Source organism: Mobula birostris, chromosome 1 (genome assembly GCF_030028105.1).
Source record: "Mobula birostris isolate sMobBir1 chromosome 1, sMobBir1.hap1, whole genome shotgun sequence".
NCBI classification, from domain to species: domain Eukaryota; kingdom Metazoa; phylum Chordata; class Chondrichthyes; order Myliobatiformes; family Myliobatidae; genus Mobula; species Mobula birostris.
The window spans coordinates 81,359,376-81,377,568 of record NC_092370.1 but is presented as its reverse complement, the minus strand read 5'-3'; the positions used below and the strand labels follow the sequence as shown (position 1 = coordinate 81,377,568).

The window sequence follows — 18,193 nt, the reverse complement described above, 5'->3', positions numbered from 1 at the left end:
AAAAGTTGACAAAAATCATCCAATCGGGTAGAGATGATCCTATTTCCCTTTACATAACCACGTCTTCTTTTTTAATATGCTTTAGTTTGAATAGTTATTGAAATATCATTCCTGGCAATATAGATTGACAAAAATCATCCAATCGGGTAGAGATGATCCTATTTCCCTTTCTACAATCACGTCTTTCTTTTTAGTAATGCTTTAGTAAGACTTTGGTTACAAAACACACAATTCATTCCTGCATCATTTCCTCCAAACCCCAAACAATAAATAAACTATGATGAATATGTCACCTAATCATTGGTCACGCTGGCACTGTATAATTGAGTTTCTTTTCTTATTAAGGCTGGAGACTTAGGTTAAGAAGACACACTCACAAAAGACATTCCTGCATCATTTTCTCCAAATCCCAAACCGTAAGTAAACCATAAACATGTCATCTGATCCCAGAATCCTTCATTCTGGTCTGACATTCCCAACCACGATGATCCTGCCGTGCTGAAATTGATTGACAGGCCGCTGTAGCCAAAGAAGTGGCGCAAAGGCAGCTGGTGAGCCATTGGCGTAGAAGGTGGGCGGCCACCACAGCAGCTGACCGTGGTGACGTTGGGCAGGCTGGGTAGTGACCGTGTGCCGCGAGGACGCGGGTTTGAAAGGGGGCCGTTGTTACGGCCGAGCCCAACCGTTTGCCCGATTTAAATCGCTGCAATGGATCCGCCGGCGCCAAAAAGGTAGTGACCTTCCCCCTGGCTGGGAGACGCGGGGAGAGGAGGGGGGCGAGCCCTGGCATCTGACGGGTGCTTGTAGGAAGAAAAACTTGCCTAGAATTCCAGCAATCACAGACAAGTTGTGGTTTTGTTTTTGCTCTCCACTTTATTTCCGTCTGGCTTTTTTTTTCACGATTGTTATAGAGACCAGTTTCTGATTTGAATATTGCTTAAAACGCTCATTATTTAAAAACATTATTCAAATATAAATGATCATTATTTTGAACAAAGCTGAATTAGACAAAATCAATATTTGAAATACGTAGAAATAATCATTGTTAAGGCTAAAATAGAAACTTTTAAAAATAGTCATTAATTTAAGTAGTGTGGCATGTGGCCAAGTGGTTAGGGCGTTGGACTAGTGATCTGAAGGTCATCGTGGTTTCGAGCCTTGGTCAAGGTAGCGTGTGTGTCCTTGAGCAAGGCACTTAACCACACAATGCTCCAGTCTACCCAGCTGAGAATGGGTACCGGCAAAAATGCTGGGGGTTAACCTCGCGATAGACTGGCGTCCTAGTCTGGGGGAAGTCTCGTACTCTCAGTCGCTTCATGCCACGGAAACTGGCATAATGGGCCACAAGGTTCATGACAGACCTTAATTAATTTAAGTAGAAGTGATGTTGTACAGCACAGCTCAGGAACAGGCCCTTTGGGTAACCATGTCTGTGCTGAACATGATGCCAAGAGATTCTGCAGATCCCACCTCCCCTTGGTGCTGCCCTCCTCCTCTTTCTGCCATAGTCCACTCTCCTTTCCTATCAGATTTCTTCATTTCCAGCCCTTTACCTTTCCTGCCTAATACCTTCCAGCTCCTTACTGCACCCCTCTCCCTAACCCACCTGGCTTCACCTATCACCTTTTAGCTTGTTCTCTACCCCCTCAGCTAACCTTATTCTGGCATCTTCCCCTTTCCTTTCCAGTTCTGATGAAGTTTCTTGGCCTGAAATGTCAGCTGTTTATTCGTTTCCATGGATGCTGCCTGATCTGCTGTGTTCTACCAAATTTTTGCTAAATTAAATCTTTTCTGCCTGTGCATGATCCATATCCCTCTATCCCTGCATATTTGTGTGTTTAACAGCCTCTTAATGTCACTGTCAGATCTGCTTCCACCACCCACACCTTTATTCCCCTCCATAGATACTGCACAACTTTGCTGAATTCCTCCAGTATTCTGTGTGTGTTGCTCCTTCCTGCCTCCTTCACCTTAAATTTATGTCTTCAAACATTTGGTACTTCAGCCCTGGGGAAAAAATTCTGACTGTGTGCCTATCAATACCTCTTGTAATTTTATAAACTTCTAAAAGGTAAAAATAATAATATTCGGTGTTATTCTTCAGTTTTTTCTCCATCTCCTGTCTCAGGACAGTGGTGTCAATAACCAGGATAAAAGATACAATATGTTAGAGAAGGGGGGGGTTCTTATTAAAGTTCAGATGAAGGTAATAAATAGTATGATTCCTCTTTGGCCATTGTGAATGGTCTGACATTCAGTACTGGATAAGGAGACAGTGATCACAAACTCTAAGCGACCAATCCTTTTCACTGGTATTTGTCTCAAACTGAACCAGATTGATTGCAGACTTAGAAACAGAAAACACAGGCAGTACTGAAGGTAGCACTCTTGAAGGGAGTCAATGACCTAAGTCAGTGATTGTTCATCTGTAATCTAATGGAAGGTCAGTGACCTGAAATGTTAACTGTTACTTTCTCCACTTACACTTCAGGACTATGATATTTTCTATTTTTATTTGAGTTCTAATATCCATGATTTTTGGTTTTTGATGCCAGACTTGATGGACAGCTACGTAGATAGGAAAGGTTGAAGATATGGACCAAAAGCTTAATATGGCTGAGTTAGACTGACGGACCTGTTTCCTTGCTGTATTACTTTGTAATGTTTGACATTGTTGTACTTTTGATCTTGTAGCTATCGATTAATGAGACCATTTATTTCAAGCTCTATATCAGTTGTCTGATGCAGCCCTGCTAGTGAAGCCATCTGTTAACTCAAACACAAAACTGAAACTCAGTTAGCTTCTCTCATTCTTTCTAGAATATGAACACATAATAGACATACAAGACTGAATAGTCTTTCATCCTCATTCTATCATTCAATATGATTATGATCTTAACTTGATGGCATTTCCCTGCACTAAATTTATATCCAAAAGTAAACCTACCTCTGTTTTGAAATACTGATGGTTGTGCTGGAAAGCATATTTCCATAACATGAATTGAATATAAGGCAATCAATTAATTACACTTTGTATTATGGAGACCAAATTGGTTGTAACACACTTTTGATTGGGAACAAGAGGAACACATAAGTTGACAAGTGAAAGAGTGGGGGAAAGAAAGCAGGAAGAAAAAAGAAGGGTGGGTTTAATAACTCCAAAAGACTGAGGTAGGGTAAATACAGAAAGGCTTTTATTCGCTGTACAATACGACTTCCAAGCTAAGTGTCTGCCCCTGGACTGAGTGGGAGGGGCAAGGTGAAATCACCTTTATTCAGGGATCTGTGGGAGGGGCCACGGGGCAGTCAGCAGAGGGGCATGTCCAGACGGTTAACCCAGTTACAACATATATATGGTTTACCACATTCACCCCTCCCTTTTTTTAAGAGTTCCGCGGGGTGAAATGACTGACAATATTTAAAACAAGTATATTTACAGGTTAAGTCTATCAGGCGGTCGAGTCCGTCGCTGTGATCTACGTAGCACCGCGGGTGATTGCACCGGCGACAGCGGTTGTGCTGGCTCCGGCCTGACTTGAGGTGTCAGCACGTTAAGTGTCGGTAATCCCTCGTGTGTGTATGCCATGCCCGGTATGGGAGTGTCGTGTGGTGTCTGTGTAGGGCTTGGAGTGCGCGGTGTCTGTTGGGTACATACATTGGTGAATACAGGGTTAATAGTCACCACGGAGTGTTCAGGGTAGGGGCCCGGTGCTCCTGCGGGCGCCAGGTCGCGGATGGAGACCGTGTCCTCCCGCCCATCAGATAAAACCACATAGGCACACTGGGGATTCGCATGAAGTAAGTGAACCCTCTGGACCATCGGGGAGTATTTATTGCTCCTCGCATGTTTCCGGAGCAGCACTGACCCCGGGGACGTCAGCCAAGTTGGTAGGGTGGTTCCAGTGGTCGACTTTCTGGGAAAAGAAAAGAGCCGCTCATGAGGGGTGGCATTGGTGGACGTGCATAACAGGGAGCGGATGGAGTGGAGTGCCTCGGGAAGGACCTCCTGCCAGCGGGAGACTGGCAGTCCCTTTGACCTGAGGGCTAAGAGTGTGGCCTTCCATACCGTGGCATTCTCCTTCTCCAGCTGTCCATTCCCCTGGGGATTAGAGCTCGTGGTCCTACTGGTTGCAATTTCCTTAGCCGGTAGGTATTGGCGCAGCTCGTCACTCATAAACGAGGACTCTCTGTCATTGTGGATATAGCATGGGTATCCAAACAGAGTGAAGAGCTTGCACAGGGCTTTTATTACTGACGTGGTAGTGGTGTCGGGGCAGGGGATGGCTAAGGGGAACCACGAGTACTCGTCGATAACGTTAAGAAAGTACACATTGCGATCGGTGGAGGGAAGGGGGCCCTTAAAGTCAACACTCAGTCACTCAAAGGGGCGGGTGGTCTTGATGAGTTGTGCCTTTTTGGGTCGGTAGAAGTGCGGTTTGCACTCTGCGCAGACCTGGCAGTCCCTGGTCATCATCCTGATCTCCTCAAGGGAGTAGGGCAGGTTCCGGGCTTTCACGAAGTGGAAAAGCCGGGTGACTCCCGGGTGGCAAGGATCTACATGTAGGGCATATAGCCGGTCGATCTGTGTGCTGGCGCATGTTCCCTGGTATAGGGCATTGGAGGGCTGGTTGAGCTTCCCAGGACTGTACATGATATCATAGTTGAAGGTGGAGAGTTCGATTCTCCACCTCAGAATTTTACCATTTTTGATTTTGCCCCGCTGTTGGTTAATAAACATGAATGCGACTGAGCGCTGGTCAGTTAGCAGGGTGAACCTTTTGCCGGCGAGATAGTGCCTCCAGTGCCTAATAGCTTCCACTATGGCCTGGGCCTCTTTCTCCACCGCGGAGTGCCGAATTTCAGGGCCTTGAAGGGTACGGGAGAAGAACGCCACCGGTCTTCCCGCCTGGTTGAGGGTAGCAGCTAGTGCAAAGTCGGAGGCGTCATTCTCTACTTGGAAGGGAATGGTCTCATCCACCGCATGCATTGCTGCTTTGGCAATGTCCCCTTTTATGCGGCTTAAGGCCGCACAGGCCTCAGCTGAGAGGGGGAATGTGGTGGACTTGACCAGGGGCGGGCCTTGTCTGCGTAGTTAGAGACCCATTGGGCGTAATATGAAAAGAAGCCCAGGCACCTTTTGAGGGCTCTGAGGGTGTTGGGAAGAGGGAGTTCCAACAGGGGGCACATACGGTCGGGGTCAGGGCCAATGACTCCATTCTCCACGACACACCCAAGGATAGCAAGTCAGGTGGTCCCGAACACACACTTGTCCTTGTTATAGGTGAGATTGAAAGCTTTGGCCGCTTGGAGAAATTTTTGGAGGTTGTTGTCGTGATCCTGGCGGTTGTGACCACAGATGGTGATGTTATCCAGATAGGGGAATGTGGCCTTCAGTTAGCACTAGTCCACCATCCGGTCCATTGCCCTCTGGAAGACAGATACACCATTTGTGACACCGAAGGGGATGTGCAGGAATTGATAAAGCCTGCCGTCCGCCTTGAAGGCAGTGTAAGGGCGGTCCTCCCGGTGGATGGGGAGCTGATGGTAAGCGGATTTTAGGTCTATGGTTGAGTACACCTTGTACTGTGCTATCTGATTGACCATATCCGCGATGTGGGGTAGAGGGTACGCGTCGAGCTGCGTGAACCTATTGATGGTCTGGCTATAGTCCACGACCATTCTATTTTTCTCCCCGTTCCAAACAACGACCACCTGCGCCCTCCAAGGACTTGTGCTTGCCTCAATGACCCCCTCCCTGAGCAGCCGCTGCACCTCCGACTTAATGAAAGCTCTGTCCCCCGCGCTGTACCTCCTGCTTTTAGTTGCCACAGGTTTACAGTCGGGGGTCAGGTTGGCGAACAGCGGTGGGGGCAGGATCCTGAGGGTGGAGAGGCTGCAAGTGGCGTCGGTAGTGCGGCAGTAGGCATGATGTTGGGTGGGATGTGCGGGTCGGGGTGGGTGTGTGATCAGTAGCGGGGTATGTGACGTATCCCTACAAAACTGGGGATTTACGACAGTAATTGGTGGGAGGGGCCCATCATACTCCATTGTCATGCTTTTCAGGTGGCTCTGGAAGTCGAGCCCCAATAGCACAGGGGCACACAGTTGAGGCATGACCAGTAATGTAAAGTCTCGATATTCTGTGCCCTGCACCACTAGCGTCGCTACACAGCCCCCCCGGATGTCTGTTGTATGCGACCGGGAAGCCATGGTGACCCTCTGACTTACTGGCTATATCATGAGTCCGCAATGCTGCACCGTGTCCAGGTGGATAAAACTCTCCGTGCTGCCTGTGTCAAACAGGCAGCTTGTCCTGCGCCCCTCCACCAGGATGTCCATCATTGACCTTGCGAGCTGGTGGGGGGCGCTTTGTTCGAGGGTCACGGAGGCCAGGGTAGAGTTGCTGTCTTGGTCCGGTGTGGTGGGGTGCCCTTGTGAGCACCTGTTGGTCGTAGGCGATGGGAGGGGGCACCGACCAAGATGGCCGCCCCCATGTCTCGCACATGGTGGCGGCGTGCAGGGAAGATGGCGGCCCCCATGTCTTGCACGTGGTGGCGGCGTGCAGGGAAGATGGCGACCCCCATGTCTCGCACGCAGCGCTGCTCGATCCTGCTCGCGGTTTGGACTTACAGACCTTGGCGAAGTGGCCCTTCTTTCCGCAGCTGGAGAGGTAGCTTGTCAAGCCGGGCAGCGTTTCCAGGGGTGCTTCTTGAGTCCGCAGAAGTAACACTTCGCAGAATCGCGACTGGCAGCAGCCGAGGTCGATTTGCTGGTGGGTTGCGGGGAGTCACGACTGGCAGCAGCCATGGTCGATTCGCCGGCGGGTTGTGGGGTCTGCGGTGCCCACGAGGCCGTCGGGGGATCATGTGCCTGGAGAGCCTCAGAGTTGTGCAGAGCGGCCTCCAGCGTGTCGGCCAGCTCGATCGCCGAACTTAAGGTAAGATCAACTTTTTCCAACAGCCGCTGGCGCACATACACTGACCTGGTCCCCGTGACAAAGGCATCTCTCACTAGGAGCTCTGCATGCTGTACTGCTGTCAGTTCTTGGCAATTACAGACTCGCATGAGCGTCCGTAGGGCCCGGACGAACTCAGCATTTGATTCCCCAGACCGCTGGTCTCGAGTCGCTAAATGATGTCGCGCATAGACGCTGTTTATCGGCCGCAGGTATTGTCCGCCGTCGTAGCTCGGCTGGTCTCTGATCAGCGAATAGGCCCGTGGACTGACCCTGGAGAGCAGAACTCTGCGCTTCACTGTGGAGTCGGTCGCTTTAACCTCCTGTAGGTACAATTCAAAGCAGGCCAGACAGAGTTCGAAAGCATTTCCAGCTTCAGACGATTGCGGATTGAGATCTAACTTGTTGGGTCTCGGCGTGTTCCATGCTTTAAAATTACAGCAAATAAAATTGAAGCACCTTCAATAACTCCAAAAGACTGAAGTTGGGTAAAATACTGAAAGGCTTTTATTTGCTGTACAATACGACCTCCATGGTGAATGTCTGCCCCCGGACTGAGGGGGAGGGGCAAGGCAAAATCACCTTTATTCAGGGGTCTGTGGGAGGAGCCACAGGGGCAGTCAGCAGAGGGGCGTGTCCAGACAGTTAACACAGTTACAGCACATATATGGTTTACCACAGTGGGCATTGGGGATGAGAGTGTTTCCATGTAAACTGTAACCTCTCTGCAGTAATCAGATACCCTTGTCTTTTAAGAAAACAGACTACTAGTTTCACCCCAGGAAGCCAATGGAAATTGACAGATAATTGTTTATTGATATTTGTGCAAGGAGATTTTATTATACAATATAATATTTGGCCTTTAATATTTAACAAAACAAACACCTACTTTAAATAAACAAAATGCCTCAACAGGTCAGGCAGCACCTATGACCTGATGAAGGGCCTTGGCCTGTTAATTCCTCATCATAGATGCTGCCTGACCTACTGAGTTTTTCAGAATTTTGTGTTTGTTGCTCAGGATTTCCAGTACACGCAGAATCTCTTGTGTTTATTTAAAAGCTGTGTGGAAAATTAACTTTGCCACCACAGATCTGAAATTCTAGACCTGAACCCCCTTTTTCCTAAAAAAAAGGATCTAGTGCTTTTCTGGCGTGTACGTTGAATAAATGTTTCTTGGGCTTCCAGCCAATACATGTATCGATTATAACCTATGTTTCAATGACAAATTCTGTGATCTTCATCAGGGATGATGCCTGGGCATGTCTAGTCTGGTGGCATATTACGTTCCTGCTGATTTGTTAGTCCTCATCCAATCAGGCTTCCACTTTCCCACCTTGTTTAAAATTGAATTCAAGTTCTTACTTAGAGCAAGACCTTTGTCTTCGTTAAAATTCTTTAAAATTTAAAACAAAGGTTTCGCTCCAAGTAAGAACTGGAATGCAATTGTAAACAAGGTGGGAGAGCAGAAACCTGATTGGTTGAGGACTAACCGTCAGGAGGGAAGGACTACGGGGGGTGGGGGGGGGGAGGCGTATTAATACCACTGAACTAGACATGTCCAGGGATCATTCCAAATCTCCAAATTCATTATTAGCATAAGTGAACCAGTGTTTGGTAAAATCTTAGATGGCGATGAGGAGTACAATAGATTGGCTGGTTGAACGGTGTTGCAACGACAATCTCACACTCAATATCAGCAAGACCACGGAGTTGATCATGGACTTTAGGGAGGGGCTGAGAAGTGACAAATTAGATTAGATTAGATTCAACTTTATTGTCATTGTGCCAAGTACAGATACAAAACCAATGAAATGCAGTTAGCATCTGACCAGAAATGCAAAGAATAGTATTATTTACAAAGTAACTGTGAATAAAAAGTAAGTGCCACAGCACACAAATATAAAAGTACTGAGACAGTACAATATGGGCGCAATACTACTTAGCACTGTGATGTGAGGTTCAGCAGGGTCACAGCCTCAGGAAAGAAGCTCTTCCTGTGCTTGCTGGTGCAGGAGCGGAGGCTCCTGTAGCGCCTGGTGTGCGTGCACCAGTCGTGCATGCAGCCTGTTACAGCCGTTCCGACAAGTATTCTTACTTTTTCAATTTAAGTTTTTTTTTTGTTTTTTTTCACGGTAACACGTTGAAGCTGCACCCTCTCTAACATGCTGGTTGAGAGAGTTTTATTTGGGTTTTTAGCGCTGGAAATAGTTACATGCCGACACATCTCATTAGCAGGGCAGAAGCATGGTCGCATTGTTTATTCCAGGGACCAGCTGATTGAGTTTATGCCGGCCGGTTTAGCGAGCAGAGCAGCGGACACCCCTGCTGAAATCTGGAGGAAAACACACAGAGGATGCGGAGGAGGGTCACGAAGGCGAGGAAGGAGGACCGGGTCGAGACAACAGAGACTTATGGAGAAGAGGAGTTCGGTGGGTAATAAAATGGATGAGTTCACGGCGCTAGCCAGGCGTCAGAGAACATTTCAGGAGAGCAGTGTTATGTGTTTTACTGGAACGGGGCTGCACAAGGACATACCCGATCAAATCTTTTCCATGGAGGACTTCCAGACCGTTCGGGCTGACTGGAAGTGCACTGAGAGCAGTAACCGTAAAGGAGTTGGGTGCTTACTGTTCTGGTTAACAACAGATGGTGCAATCCGGGTCATATTACGATCGAGGAACGTGTTTGTAGACCGGATATTGAACTTTTTACTATTGGACTTGGGCCATATTCCACTGAGATACAACACTGGGCGGCACGGGAGGTTGTTCCTGCCTGTGGACATCGAACTTTGCAGCTCCTCCCATGGAGGGTCAGACACCCTGAGCCAATAGGCTGGTCCTGGACTTATTTCCATCTGGCATGGTTTGCATTTTGTTGTTTGATTGTTTGTGGTTTTTGTATTGCTATATTTACGCTCTATTCTTGGTTGGTGCGGCTGTAACAAAACCCAATTTCCCTCGGGATCAATGAAGTATATCTATCTATCTGTATATCTATCTATCCATCCACCGGATGGGAGGAGAGTAAAAAGTCCATGGTTAGGGTGAGATGCATCCTTAATAATGTTTTTTGCCCTGCCCAGGCAGTGTTTATAGTAGATGTTCTTCATGGTGGGCTATTGGGTGCTGATAATCCGCTGGGATTAAAAAATGTGAATTGCCACATTTTGGAAGGTTCACGATGGCAAAGTACGAAGTCAATTGTAGAATTCTTAGAAGTGTGGAGAAACAGGGATCTTGGGAACCATTTCCTGAGATCCCTCAAAGTTGCTGAATAAGTTAATAGAATAAGTTAATATGAAGACATGTGATGTAATGACATTCATTAGTTAGGGAATTGAATTCATGATGTAATGTTGCAGCTCTATGAAATCTTGGTTAGACCACACATGGAGTTTTGTGTTCAGTACTGGTCACCTCACTATAGGAAGGATGTAGAAGTATGGAGAGGCTGCAGAGAATAATTACCAGGATGCTGCTTGGATTAGAGAATATATCTTGTGAGGAAAGGTTGAGTGAGCTGTTTGCAAAGGAGGATGAGAAGTGACTTAATAGAGGTATAAAAGATGATAAGAGTCACAGATAAAGTGGAGATCCAGCTCATTTTCCTAGGGCAGCAATGGCTAATATCAAAGGACATCCTTTTAAGGTGATTGGAGGAAGGTTTAGGGGAAATGTCAGCAGTAGTTTTTCTTACACTCCAGGGATGGTGGGTGAGGCCGATACATTAGGGACATTTAGGAGACTAATTTAAAAGGGACATGGATGAAAGAAAAATGGATGGTTATGAGCTCTGTGGGAGGGAAGGGTTAGATTAATATTGGAGTAGGTCAAAAGGTTGGCACAACATTGTGGGTCGTAGGTCCTGTACAGTGCTGTACTGTTCTATACTAGATTGCCGCTTTATTAGGTACCGTCAAGGTTCGATGTGTGTGCATTCAGAGATGCTCTTCTGCACATCACTGTTGTGGTGTATGGTTAGTTGAGGAACTGTCACCTTCCTGTCAGTTTAAATCAATCTGGTCATTCGCCTCTGACCTAGTTTCTTAAAAATGTGTTTTTGCCCACAGAACTACTGCTCACTATATGTTTTTTGCACCATTCTCTTTAAGTTCTAGTGGCTGATGTGCATGAAAATCCCAGGGGATCAGTAGTTTCTAAGATACTTAAATCAGCTTGACTGGCACCAACAATGGTCAAAGTCACTTGGATCGCATGTTTTCCCCATTCTGATATTTGGCCTGATGGATTGCTCTGGGTGCCAAGCCAATTCAGGAAAAATCAAGTGCAACTTCGGGCTGGGCGGTAAAATCTGTGCCTGGAGTGAGTGCTGGGTGTTGTGGTCTAGGCCCAGAGCCTTTCACTGCAGTGGTGCCCGAGTCCTAATGTGAGGTACGATATGCTGTTTCGACAATTTAAATGCCAGCCCCAATAGACTGGAAAGACAGGGTATCAGGATCAGCAGCAAGAACTGATTTTGCTCGCTCTGCTGTGATGTTCATTCCTCCCTCCGTGGTGCTGAGGCTATGAAGACTGCCGCGGCTGCTGTGCTCTGTGCCAACTAATATGATGAACCGAGACTTTGGGCATACTCTGGGCTGCTCTGGGTTTCGGATCTAAGACCTCATTTTGGTGTGGAATGTTGTTGCTTGCTTCTATTGTTTGCATGACTTGTGCTTCCCCCCCCCCCCCCCCTTTTTCTCTGCATCACATGTTGGTCTTTTTTTTAAAGTTGGGTTCTTTTGGGTTTTTTGCTTTGTGGTTGTCTGAAAGCAAACAAATCTCAAGTTTGTGTAATTATACATTCTTTGATAATAAATGTACTTTGAAACTGAACTTCTTGATCATGTCTGCATGCTTTTATGCACTAAGTTGCTCCTATATGATTGATTAGATAGTTGCAAGCAGGTGTACCTAATAAAGTGGCCACTAGTGTATAATCTACGTACGTGGTGTGCTCTCTGACTGGTTGCATCATAGCGTGGTGTGGAGGCCTCAGTGCACAGGATTGCAGGATGCTGCTGAGACTAGTAGACTCTGATAGCTCGATCACGAACATAACCTTCCCCACCATTAAGGACATCTTCAAGAGGCAGAGCCTCAAGAAGGTAAGGACCCTCCTTAGCTAAGTACGTGCTCTCTTTTTGTTGCCACTGTCAGGGAGGAAGTTCAGGAATATGAAGACCCGCACTCAGTGGCTCAGAAACAGCTTCTTCCCCTGCGCCATCAGATTTCTGAAAAGTCCATGAACACGTTCTTTCCTATTCTCAATTTATTCATTTTGATCATTAGTTCCGCTCTGCACCTTGTGGCGCATCGGGTGGGCACCCTTGCTGTTTCTTTAGTATTTGTCTTTTTTTTTTAATGAGGCTGAGTTGCTAGTTTGATGCTTGGCCCAGCATGGATGGAAAGTGTGCAAGGAACTGGCGAGGTTCAAACCCAGAATTTGAAGTCTAGTGCAGATGCCACTGTACCACGATTATATTTATTTTGTAATTTATGGTAATATTATGCCTTTGAACTCTACTGCTGCTGCAGAGCAACAAATTTCACATCATAAAAGGTGGTGATAATATACCTAATTCTGATTCCCACCAAGCATCCCAGCATGAGCCTTTAATTATTTTCAGCTAGACTTGCTGGTTGGATCACATCCTCCTGCCTACTTCAAACTGCTTGGTTGATGTGGCACGAAATCTCTATGAGAACAAAAGTACAATTCGAGGATGTTCTCAAAGATTCTGATTTGCCTATTAGCCCACGACTGTCCAGAATGGAGAAGAAACATTTGTGATGGCACTGTCATAGAACACTACAATACAGAAACAGACCTTCAGGTTATCTAGTCCATACCAAACTAATGAATAGCCAAATTCCATAGATCTGCACCCAGACTATAGCCCTCCATATCTCTTCCAGTCAGGTACCCGTCCAAATGTATCTTAAATATTGAAATCCATCACACTGCTGGCAGCTCGTTCCATACTCTCATCACTTGCTGAGTGAAGAAATTCCTCCTCGTATTCTTCCCCTTTAACATTTCACCTTTCACACTTTACCCATTACCTTTAGTTCTGGTCTCACCCAACCACAGTGGAAAATCTTGCCTGCATTTACCCGATCTATATCCCTCATAATTTTGTATGCCTCCCCTCATTCTTCTACGTTCCAGGAAATAACATCCTAACCTATTCAACTTTTTCCTACTACTCAGTCCTCAAGTCCTGACAAAATCCTTGTAAATGTTCTCTGCACTCTTTCAATCTTATTGATCTCTTCCCTGTAGATAGGTGACAAAACTGCATATAATACTTAAAATTAGACTTCAATGCCTTGTACTTCAACACAGCATCCCAACACTTGTACTGAATACTTAGATTTATGAGGGTCAATGTGCCAAAAGCTTTCTTTACGACCCAATCTCCCTGTGATGCCACTTCTAAGGAATTATGGATCTGTATTCTCAGATCCCTCTGCTCTGCCACACTAATCAGTGCCCATCTGCTCATCGTGTAAGTCCTATTCCGGTTTGTCCTCCCAAAGTGCAACACTTCACACTTGTATGCATTAAAGTTTTTAAAAAAGTTGAAATGATATTCATTTTCTTCCATTCAAAATTAATGAATCCAATAACCTAAACAGAATCAATGAAATACTGCACCAACAAGGCAGACAACCAGTGTGCAAAAGATAAGTTGTGCAAATACTAACAGAAAGAGAAAAAAATAATTAATGAGTAAGCAATAAATATCGAGAACATGAGATGAAGAGTCCTTGAAAGTAAGTCCATAGGTTGTGGGAACAGTTTAGTAATGGGGCAAATGAAGGTGAGTTAAGTTATTCCCCCTGGTTCAAGAGCTTGATGGTTGAGGGGTAACAACTATTACTGAGCAACACACAAAATGCTGGAGGAACTAAGCAGGCCAGGCAGCATCTATGGAAAAGAGTAAATAGTTGACATTTTGTGCCAAGACACTTCATCAGGACCTGAGAGTCCTGAGGCTCCTCGACTTTCTTCCTGATAGCAGCGGTGAGAAGAGAGCATGACCAGGGTGGTTGAGGTGGTGAGGTGTCCTTGATGATAGATGCTACTTTTTTGTGTCACAGCTCCATGTGGATCTGCTCAGTGATTGGGGAGGACTTTACCTGTGATGAACTGGACCGTATCCACTACTTGTAGGATTTTCTGTTCAAGTGCATTGGTGTTTCCATACCAGGCTGTATGGTTGGCCATGTAGAAAACATCCACTACCTTATCTTCATCAACTTTCCTGGTAACTTTTTGAAAAATTCTGTATGAATTGTTAGACGTGACCTACCATGCACAAAGCCATGTTGGCTGTCCTATGTTGACTTGTTGCTTTAATTTTGGCAGTCTATAGATCTCACACTGACCTCAGCCATTTCAGAACCCTGGCTGGAGTAACAAAATGGAGACATAAGACTAAATAGAACCCACAGAATGGGAGTCAAAGCCAATCCTCCTCAACCCCAAGAAATTACCATATAACAAGCACACTTCAAAGTTGCTTTGTTGCCTGAAGTGCTCAAGGCTTCCTGATATTATGAAAGGTGCACTAGAAACTTTTACCTTGTAATAATGTTGTTGAGGTCAACAAGTAAAGTCTAATTTTTTGATTAATGCCGTGGTATGTTTTGATTATATTTGGAGTTAGGAAAGACATCATAATGTCTCATCTAGGACTCCCTTCCACAACTATACTCTGTGTTCTTTACTGCTGTATCAGCTTAGAATTTACCTCTTAAATCTCATTAGTTGGATGATCCAGAATAACACTAGAAAATCTAGAAATACTCATCAAGCATGGCAGATTTTGAGATGGAAGCAAAATCTTTCAAGTTGATGAACTTCCATTTGTGGGAAAGCCTGTTGCAGCATTTTATATCTGTCAAGTATGTTGAGGGAGCAATTTGAACTGTATCTCATTAAGGGACAAAATTTCACTGATACCTTGTATGTGCAGCAGGTATAGTTGTAACTTTGGAGCAAGGTAAGGACTTAATTGATAGTGAGAGTAAAGATGATTCTATGTCAGATGTTGCAGAAATATTTGCACCATTTTGCAGGCAGTGTCTGCAGTTTTGTAGGGCGGTTTGATGAAGTGGTGTGCTCAAAGGGAGCCACCTTTATCGTGTTCTCTTACCCAGAGGCCAGTAAGTTGATTGCTAGGATTTCAGCCTTTTCTGTGAACAGAGTACTATTGCCTTTGGTCACATTGCTTTTAGATGCAGCTCGTCTTCTCCGCTCTGTACTGAAACCAAAAGTTATTCTGCTTCAGCGGAATATGCAGCAGGTATGTCAGTCTTGGCAACAAATCATGTAAGCGAATGCCTGGTGTAAATGATGGCCTCTTTTTTTTTGATATTTTACTGTACCAGCTGCATTTGATCCACTATTTGTTGCCAACACATGCGTAGTTGATGACAGACCTAATGATTACAGCATGCAACTTATACAGGTGTAAGTGAAGGCTATGTGTCTACAGTGAAAGTTATCTTGCTACAAAATCTGAGCTGAAATGACTGTTTCACTGATGGTGTGGAGATGATCTGCTACACATCAGACCATTTTGACATCAGTAAAGGACAGCACTTAGTACTTGCTCTATGTAAAATGGAGGATCCAAAGCAGATGATTGCATTAAGGCTGGACTGTTCTTGCATGGAACTACAATTTCAGTATTCCACTTGGTATGTAATCATTAAAAAAAAGTGGTGTGCTACTTTGAACTACTGCAAGCTGCTTGATTAAGGTTCTCCTACATACTCTCATCTTGTGTGTTGGAGATGTTAGAAAAACTTCAGGAATTCTTGAAGTGAATCTCTATTGAATGAAGGCCAGTTCTACAGAACTTTTCTGTTGTAGGGTAGACTTTTCATTCCAGTAATCATTTCTATCATTGAAACATTGTGGCCTCTTTAAGGGAGTTTAATCTTTTTTAGGCAGGCAAAACTACATGTAATGTAATAGCACATTAAATCCTGAAGATGAACAGTTATGTGTGTAAACTTGGTGAATAACGTAACATCATCCAAGGTGCTGCACACCAGCTGCCCTGAATATATTGTTGGATAGTGACCAACATGGAACCCAGATTTAAACCATTTTAAACCCTTTAGATTTTTTTGTCACTCTCTTGAGATTGTATGTTGCTTGGATGGGGTTGATGATCTTTTTCTCTGTTATATTTATGTGCCTTATCTTGCAGTACAGTACTCCCTTTGCACTACTTCATGCCGGTATAGATTATGCATTGATATTCTGCAGTGGGGTTTGAAGGCTGAATCTTCTGGTGTGGGAATTACATCTGGAAATTTCTAAGCCTAGGAAGAGTATCATCACTTAAAGGTATTCACACAAGTTTTGACCTGTATTATTTTTTTGCGAAGATTATGGGCTATTTGATTCCAATTATGTTTATAATTGAGTTGCCTTGTATTTAAGTTCATATATTTTCTGAACATTTTTAAGATAAAGAGATGCAGAGGATACTATACAGGTGTCCCCCCGCTTTTCGAACGTTTGCTTTATGAAACCTCGCTGTTATGAAAGATCTACATTAGTAGACAATAGACAATAGGTACAGGAGTAGGTCATTCAGCCCTTCGAGCCAGCACCGCCATTCACTGTGATCATGGCTGATCATCCACTATCAGTATCCAGTTCCTGCCTTATCCCCATAACCTTTGATTCCACTATCTTTAAGAGCTCTATCCATCTCTTTTTTTTTTTAAAGCATCCAGATACTTGGCCTCCACAGCCTTCTGGGGCAGAGCATTCCATATATCCACCACTCTGGGTGAAAAAGTTTTTCCTCAACTCCATTCTAAATGGCTTACCCCTAATTCTCAAACTGTGGCCTCTGGTTCTGGACTCACCGATCAGCGGGAACATGCTTCCTGCCTGCAGCGTGTCCAATTCCTTAATAATCTTACATGTTTCAATAAGATCCCCTCTCAGCCTTCTAAATTCCAGAGTATACAAGCCCAGTCGCTCCAATCTTTCGACATATGACAGTCCCGCCATCCCGGGAATTAACCTTGTGAACCTACGCTGCACTCCCTCAATAGCAAGAATGTCCTTCCTCAAATTTGGAGACCAAAACTGCACACAGTACTCCAGGTGTGGTCTCACCAGGGCCCTGTACAGCTGCAGAAGGACCTCTTTGCTCTTATACTAAATTCCCCTTGTTATGAAGGCCAGCATGCCATTAGCTTTTTTCACTGCCTGCTGTACTTGCATGCTTGCTTTCAGTGACTGATGTACAAGAACACCTAGATCTCGTTGTGCTTCCCCTTTTCCTAACTTGACTCCATTCAGATAATAATCTGCCTTCCTGTTCTTACCACCAAATACTTCACATTTATCCACATTAAACTGCATCTGCCATGCATCTGCCCACTCACCCAGCCTGTCCAAGTCACCCTGCATTCTCATAACATCCTCCTCACATTTCACACTGCCTCCCAGCTTTGTGTCATCGGCAAATTTGCTAATGTTACTTTTAATTCCCTCATCTAAATCATTAATGTATATTGTAAACAGCTGCGGTCCCAGCACTGAACCCGGCGGTGCCCCACTGGTCACCGCCTGCCATTCTGAAAGGGACCCGTTAATCGCTACTGTTTGTTTTCTGTCAGCCAGCCAATTTTCAATCCATGTCAGTACTCTGCCCCCAATACCATGTGCCCTAATTTTGCCCACTAATCTCCTATGTGGGACTTTATCAAAGGCTTTCTGAAAGTCCAGGTACACTACATCCACTGGCTCTCCCTTGTCCATTTTCATAGTTACATCCTCAAAAAATTCCAGAAGATTAGTCAAGCACGATTTCCCCTTCATATGTCCATGCTGACTTGGACCAATCCTGTTACTACTATCCAGATGTGTCATAATTTCATCTTTTATAATTGACTCCAGCATCTTTCCCACCACTGACGTCAGGCTAACCGGTCTATAATTCCCTGTTTTCTCTCTTCTTCCCTTCTTGAAGAGAGGGACAACATTCGCCACCCTCCAATCCACAGGAACTGCTCCTGAATCTATAGAACAGTGGAAAATGATTACCAATGCATCCACGATTTCTAAAGCCACCTCCTTAAGTACCCTGGGATGCAGACCATCAGGTCCCGGGGACTTATCGGCCTTCAGACCCAACAGCCTATCCAACACCATTTCCTTCAGTTCATCCATTACCCTAGGTCCTTTGGC

At 45.2% G+C, this 18,193-nt stretch overlaps 1 protein-coding gene across 1 annotated transcript in view; it reads left to right on the top strand.

The window, feature by feature from the left end:
- Positions 1 to 610: 610 nt before the first annotated feature.
- Positions 611 to 18,193, top strand: part of stk3 (serine/threonine kinase 3 (STE20 homolog, yeast)) — a 487,842-nt gene continuing 470,259 nt past the window's right edge. Inside the window, exon 1 of the mRNA XM_072258090.1 lies at positions 611 to 731. Coding sequence (XP_072114191.1) covers positions 709 to 731 — 23 coding nt within the window. The 5' untranslated portion in view covers positions 611 to 708. The remainder of the gene's footprint in view (positions 732 to 18,193) is intronic.